Source organism: Mangifera indica, chromosome 7 (genome assembly GCF_011075055.1).
Source record: "Mangifera indica cultivar Alphonso chromosome 7, CATAS_Mindica_2.1, whole genome shotgun sequence".
NCBI classification, from domain to species: domain Eukaryota; kingdom Viridiplantae; phylum Streptophyta; class Magnoliopsida; order Sapindales; family Anacardiaceae; genus Mangifera; species Mangifera indica.
The window spans coordinates 2,299,964-2,308,022 of NC_058143.1; the positions used below are offsets into that span (position 1 = coordinate 2,299,964).

The 8,059-nt window shown below is 31.2% G+C and overlaps 1 protein-coding gene across 1 annotated transcript; it reads left to right on the forward strand.

The window, feature by feature from the left end:
• Nucleotides 1-222: 222 nt before the first annotated feature.
• LOC123220869 lies at nucleotides 223-678 on the forward strand. The gene has a single exon (XM_044643457.1). It carries the CDS (start codon nucleotides 223-225, stop codon nucleotides 676-678), a length of 456 nt encoding a protein of 151 aa, XP_044499392.1.
• Nucleotides 679-8,059: the final 7,381 nt, after the last annotated feature.

Here is an 8,059-nt window from a genome sequence, read left to right on the forward strand (position 1 = left end):
GTTTTGAATTTCGAAAAGGTAAATCGATAAGAGGATTAGCAGATTATTAACTTGATTTTTAAACTAAAACATGATATAATCTTACTTATTCTCACAAACTGAATTTTAAATTAAGCCTTATTCATCGGAATCTTCTTTCACTTGCTCTATATAATCTCACGAACACCACCATGAAACTTCACTGTACTCTAGCTGATCAAGTTTCAATATTTGTATTCGACCATGAAGCGAGCAGCGATTGCCATTTTGTTCGTCCTTGTTGCTCTATCTGGAGCCAATGCCTCCAGAGTCAGTGCCATTGATGCAGCCACAGCCACTTCAACAAAAGACCCATCATGGTGGGTATGGATTCCATGGTGGAGGATGCTCCACCCAATTCCACCTAGGTGGTGCTGGCCATTCCACCCGTTTCCGCCATCCCCGTCCCCAACCTCGTCCTTGTCAAAAGTTGAAGTTAATTCTGACACTCAGAGATGTCTAGGAGATGGTGCTCATGCAAAGTCATGCTTTAACCAAATTTCTGAGTCATATAACACTCAATCAATTTCTTTGAGCCAAGAATGCTCTAATGCTATCAAAAGTATGGATTTCATTTGCTCTTCAACTGTGTTTTCCAAGTTCAACAATCCCCTTTTTGAATATGCCATTAAGCAATATTCTGCTAATCCACAAGTTTAGCCATGGCTACATACATGTGGAATAATTGTCATTGTTAATAAAAACAATTAGTAAAACCTTTTTGGCTGTTTTAATTGTGTTTGTGGTTACTCACATCTTATTGGTTCTTTGTCAACAATATATTTTTTTTTCCATATTTTTAATATTTTAGAGCAATATTTCAATGAATGTATTTTGGAGTTATCAATCCATGTGATTCAAACTCTAACTTTTATCTCATAGCTGAAGCCCAGTCGAGAGGAGGTTTTATTCTCCTTTCTCCACATTTGGCTCGGTTGGGGTGGCCAAGTTGAGGGGAGATAATTAAATTGCTAGCACTCCACTTAAACCTTGGGCTATGATACCGCTTAAACCCTGGAGTTATCAATCCATATATTGAATTTTTAATATTTTTTTCCTCATGGACGTGGACAAAATTATTCTATAAACCTTGGGTTATGGTACCATTTTTAAGCCTCCACAAAATTAAATGCTATTGAACCTCCCTCACCTCAAAAACTAACTCAAAAGGTGAAGATTTCTCTAACTTATACTAATTAGGGATATTCAACCAATAGAATAGAATATACTAATATAAGAAAATAGAAAATATGTTTGTGGTTTAAATAAACGGTGCATATCAAGAGTTTAAGAACTCAAAACAAAAATGCTACTTCATATTTAATTAAGAGAAGCAACATTTGATTTAAAAAAGGGAGATTATGGAGATTATATCATTGTAGTTGAAGAAGTCTCCTTCTTCAACTCTTCATCTACTTCAAAACTCTAGTTAGTCTCAGTTTCAACTGAAAATGCATTTATCAAATGAACGGCCACAAATATATCATTTAGTGTTTTTTTTTTTTAAGTATATATTAACAATAAAACAATGAGTCTTCCAACAGGAACAAGTGGACTCAAAAACAACTAACACTCATTCTTCCTAACAAGAAGGATAGCTTAAGATACAAACTAAGGCAAGCCAAGGCTTCCACAACAAGCCCAAGATATGTCATTTAGTGTTTCTTTTGCTTTTATTGAAAGGTTTGAGATGTAATTTAAAGAAGATTGCCAAGATGGCAAAGATTACTTGTATAAATAGATTTATGTAACCGTTCCAATAATACAACTTCAATATTCACGTCATGTCCTTAAAGCTTTCCTTGTAATATTATTTATCATAAATTACCTAAATTATTTAACCCACTTCCTTCAAATTTTGATAGAGAGATGAGAAATTAGCTCAAACTTAAATGTGATACTTTGCCTGAAAAATACTCTTTTTTTTTAATTACTAATGTTTATATCCCCAACTTCCTTTTCACTTCCTTCCATGCTTTAGCCAACTCATACACCGTTGCCATGTCATCTATGTGAGCTCTTTAATTGGACTTCCTTATGCCTTTTGTAGGCTCCATTCATCTTGGGCTTCAATCCAACATCTTCAACAAAATCCAGATCCTCTTTGCAACAGAGTTATTTAATAAATATTTACGAAAAAAATATATATTATTTTCACTTCAAATTTAACTTTATTTAATATTTTTCTTTGGTCAAATAACTGTTTACCACCCACACTTTGAAGAAGTGACAGTTCTTATCCTTAAAATTTGAAATGTCTATTTTCTCACTCATTCGTCAGACTTGGGATAGTTTTAACAATCAAATATTTCTTATCTCTCCATCTTTTCCTTTTGTGATGCAACAATGCTTATGTGGCGCAAGAATTTAAGCTGAGTTAGAGCTTAAACTAAAATTTATTCCATTTGAACTTGATCTCTTTCAAACCGAACCCCTAATTAGAAAATAAATTTTGCAAATTGCAAAAAAAAAAAAAAAAAAATCCTCAATGAAACAAACTTACGTGGGCCATATAAAAACTAGGCTTGGTCCAGTACATTTTCTCTCAATTTCTTACATTTTCCTTTTACATATGAATACTTTTCCAATGGACAAATATTATAAATTACTTGGAGTACAACCTTAAAATTCATATTTTATATGTAAGAAACGCATCTTGTTGTCTCCCTTTCTCTTCAAACAGCTGTTGAGCAGAATTTATTTCTTAATGTGAAGGAAAATGACAGATTTAGGACCACCCACCAATTGTCTTATTGTCAGAGGCAGGAAAATTATTGTTAATTAAATTAAAAAATTAGTCTTTTAGAATTACTTTAATACTTAACCAACCACTCCGTTTTTCTCTTTGACTGCCACAAGTTAAAGACACAATGAAAGGGCAAAGAAGCCACCACTGATGACCCTAATTTCTATATATACATTGTAGGCTTCATCAATTTCTCTCATTCAAAAGTTCATTTGTAAGGAAAGAGATAGATCTAATAACTACTCAAGTTAGTCCTCGAGAGTATTTTTGAGTAAGTAATAGCTTTCTCTTTCATGTTGTATATATCAATTTCAAATTATATCTCTCTCTGGTGTCTCTTTAATTTATGTAGTTAGGGAAGTTTAAAATCAGTGAAGGAATCAAGTGTGTGAAAGATTTAGTGCAACGGTACAACAGTATCACAAAAATGAGGGATAAAATCATGGACTATCTTCAATCTCTTTGATGAGATGTACAAGTAACCTTACATACTAACATGTTTACTACTCTTTTGTATTCCTTTTTTTTTTCCCAATAAAATGACTATGTTAATCTAATTTTATTATTTGTATTGAAAATGGGAAGGATATTAAATCTTCAATGCAACGTAGAGAACCACCTGTATCTTCCAACATCAATGGAACATATCTGCACCATGTACAGGTTTCTTTTTTCTCATTATATATGTTTGAAAAAAATTAATAAAGAAAAATATATATATTTTATAACCCTTGGTATTCTTAATCAATGTCCGCGTACTTGTTAGTAAACTATGTTAATTGTTAAAGGTGAAAAAAACGTAACAGTGATGAGAGGTCCTATCATCTAAGCGAAAAAAGCAAGGCGAAGATGTTGCTTTTGGACCAAAAGCCATAAAAAAAGTTGATAGAGATTAATCACTAAAATATCAAAGTATAATATCATAAATAAAGTTTCAAAAACAGAAATAAATGTTTATAATAAAACATTAAAAAAAATTAAAACTTTTCAATCTACATAAACTTTTGTCAAACATATATTTTAATTGAAATCTAAGTCTTCATCTTCATCATCAAAGGTCACATCTTCCTCATCATCAAATTTTTTAGTTCTGATTTCATCTTTTTTTTAATCAAAATTCTTCTTGATTAAGTATTTTAAAACTTATTTAACCTTAGACATCAACTTAGGATTAGACTTTAAAATAAAATTTAAAAAAGAGACATTTTGGCCTTTTCTGGCCATCATAGGGTGTGAGTCATAAATAAAAGAGTTATAAAAAATAAATTTTAAACCTATATTATATTATTATGTTTGGAAAAAAAGCGCTTTTTTGACCTTTTTTTTACTTCTTCTAAAGTGCAATAAAAATATGTTTAAACTATAATTTCGGATTTTTGCTTGCTTTGCATATGTAGAGACGGTGGACCTATTATCTTTAGGAGCTTCTCACTTAAGCATGTTTAAAGTGTGCTTTTAATAATGTTGACTTGGTTGCCTAAAATATGTTTCAAAGATTCTATTTATGAAATTCTCAAATATTTGTTTTTGGATAAGAAAATACTCGAAAAAACATTCTTTGTGTTTCACACCAGCAAACATGAGGAATCTTCTGAGAATCTGAACAACCGGTGCAATGATCCACATTCATTTCTTGCCACTGTGAAACTTTCTTTGGATTCTGTTTTAGTGGAGAAAAATAAACAGAATTTCAGTTTTTATGATTTGGGAAATTTATCACAAAATAAAATTTTAACTAAAGCATGTAATCTTCGGGACTACATCATCACATCATCAAATAACCATAAGTTTAAATATGCGGTAGGAAAAGCTCTGTCCATAGGCAAAATAGTAACTTCCCAAAGTATTCCTGCACCTTCGGATATACATGTCAATCTGCTTGAGTGGGTAATAGAAGCATTTTGTGAACTAGAGCAAATTGATCCTTATTTCAAGTCTATCAACTTCATAAACGGGGATTGGGATGATGCAATTTTACTGTACGATGGTTGGCAAGTGCTGCAAAATTTAGAAAGAGAAATTTTTAACTTGGTAGATCTTGAATATAAAACCGCACATGTGAATTGCCAAATAGTTTGTCACATCTTTCTTAGATTGGTTCAAGTAGGAAAAAAGTAATAATTATTACATTCGCCATGTTGCATCAAGTTTTGAAAAATATTTTGTTAGATATCAGGAAAATTCTAGCTTGCATTTAGAAATCATGGTCATTTTGGATCCATGGTGCAAATTGGAGATGGTAGGGCATTACTACGAAATAATTTATGATAATCATGTTGTGACACAACTTAAAAAAAATGATTGATGATGTTACAAATATTTTTAATGTATATGTAAAGGGTGCATCATCATCCTCTTCAAGCCATGGCTATAGTGTTTCACCTGAATCAAAACTTGACTCTTATTTGAGAGATGAGCATCCTCAAGACAAAGGGTTTGATATTCTAGAATGGTGGTGTTACAAAGCTTCAATTTATCTAACATTAGCTAAGATGGCACATGATTTTTTATCAATACTTGTCAAAAATACTGGTTTAGATTCTTTCTTATTGTATGAAATTGATGATGTTTTTTTTAGTAAAAATCTTGATGATGTCTTCAATTCAAAATTAGCATGTACAAAAATTTGGTTGAACCTTGAAAATAATTAAGTTGTTGAATATCTGTTATCATTTTTCCTTTTAATATGGAAGGATTTGTGTTTTCTTATGTAAAAATGACAAAATATTATACTTCTCAAGTTTTATGTCAATTGCCAAGTCAATTTTACACCTTAATTGTTGTTCATTTACAATTTCACATCTTCTAACATTTATCATATTATGTTATGAGTAATGTTATATATATACATTTAAGTACATAGATGATATGTCATTATGTGATTAAATATTACTTTATTTTTAATTTAAAATCATTAAATCATATGATGACATATTATCTAGATACCTAAATTGTATATCAAAAATGTGTAGGCATGATTTTATTGTTATCCTATATATAATGATATATAAAGGAGAAAAAAAACCTAGATAACTGACAAGGCTAGATTCGAGCCAAGCCGAGCTCAAGCTCGGGCTCATCAAACTCGTTGCAAATAAGCTTGAACTCAACTTATTCTCATTATTAAAACGACATCGTTTTAACATATATTAATCAAAACAATATCATTTTGTATCAAAATTTTTAACTTGTATCAAAATTTTTAATGTAATGATAGAGAATGAGAAATGCATGTTGAGGATTGTGAAGAACAGTGGTAACTGCCTACTGTTCCTTTTTCTTATGGCTGGATGGAACATATTTTGTCTGCATCTTACAGTGGACTAACATGTAGATGACATGGTTAATTGCTGCATGCAATTTATCAACTACTGCATTATCAAAAATTAGTCTGAAAATACTGATAAATTTTATATTTATTCAAGGAACATGCAACACTCTTTTCAGCACTAATTGAAATTGTTGTGCTAACACCTTAATTGATATGGATTCAAGCTCAGAGTAAACAATCTTTATTCAACCTAAATTAAGGTAAATGATTATAGAAGAAACATTGACTCAGCTCATATCTTTTAATATATGTAATATAAGCCCAACTCACCCCAATTGGGCTTTACCTGTCTAACCCAAATCATGGGTAACCCAAATAGTCCAACTCCGACTTTGGATTATACCATATTTAAATGAGAAGAAGTTATGTCGTTTGGAGAGAAAAACATATTGGAAACAAAACATTAAATGAGAGTTCTATTTTGGATAGAGGCAATGTTTGTCTTTTCTAGAACTAGTTTAGAAAGTCCAGGCCCGTTTGTTGAAAGGAATAAAAGAAAGAATATTGCAAAGGCCAAATGACCATTTGCCACCTGAGATATAATGAAATCCAACTGACTTTGCTAACTTTCAAAAACTTAAATTTTCACTCTTATGTTAATTTTGGCTATTACTATTAGGGATAAAATCGTCATTTAAAAAATTTATTTAAACTCATATAAAATTACCCCTAAGTTTTGAAATTTTTATTTTTGGCCCCTAACTTATATTTTCCAAGTTTAAAAAATTATCTTTTCTCCCCCAAGTCTAGGGTTCCAATATTTTTATCTTTTACCCATTTGTAGTCGCCCCCTCTAAAAACTCTCAATTTCATCCCTAAAACTTAGGGTTTTCTTCCTCCTAACTTCAGTGACCATCTCCGACAAACGACAACTTATGTTTCATGCTTCCAATAAAGCCTCTTCCTCTGGTGACTTTCGAAGACATTTGGATAAAAAAATCTAGAGGTCCTTCATCTAGATATTTTAATCTAGATGAAGGGTCCTTCGTTTGGACAACGAAGGCATCGTCCTAGATGATGACGTCGCCTTGGTCTCCTCGTCGTCATCTGGCACGATGACTCGTTTGGATGACACCTTCGTCGTCTAGATGAAGGGCTCCTTCATTGGGATCATGAAAATCCAAATGAAAGATGTTTGGATTTTTTGATCCAAACGTCGTCCAAGGCCATTGGAGGAAGAGGTTTCATTGGGAGGAAGAAAGATAAGTCATTGTTTGCCGAAGATGGTGGTCGAAGCTAGGAAGAAGAAAACCCTAAGTTTTGGGGGGAGGGATGCTAGTTTTTAAAGTTTGAAAACTTTCTGCAGAGTGAAGTTATCAATTTTTTAAACTTAGGGATAATTCTCGTTATGAATTTAAATAAATTTTTTAAATAACAATTTTACCCCTAACAATAACTATCAAAATTAACAGAATGATGGATATTCGGGTTTTCAAAAATTAGCAGAGGTCATCTTGGGTTTTCACTATATCTCGGGTGGGAAATAGTCTTTTGGCCTATTGCAAAACCTCCATATAAACACAACATGCTAATACATCCAGACAATTTAAGATGAGTGGACTTTTAAGTAGTGTTATATGTATAATTTTAGGTACAAATAATAATATATTCTAAAGTAATTAGATAATTTTAAATTAGAGATAAAACAACAAATAACCACATGATAACATATCATTATTTGTACAAATTATTTATGCACATAGTTTTATTGATGGAATTTTATTTACAAATAAAATTATGCGGATAAATAAATTATACAAACTTATCTATACAAATAAGATGATAGCTTGTAATTGAGTGAATTGATTGTTTATTAATAAAAATCACTCAATTAGATGTTATCATATCAAATTATATGAATAAATTTATATAATTTATTTATCGATATAGTATTACTTTTTATTTACTTATGTAGACATGCTCATAAATAAGCCTGCCTGTCTCACCAACATTACATATTGTCA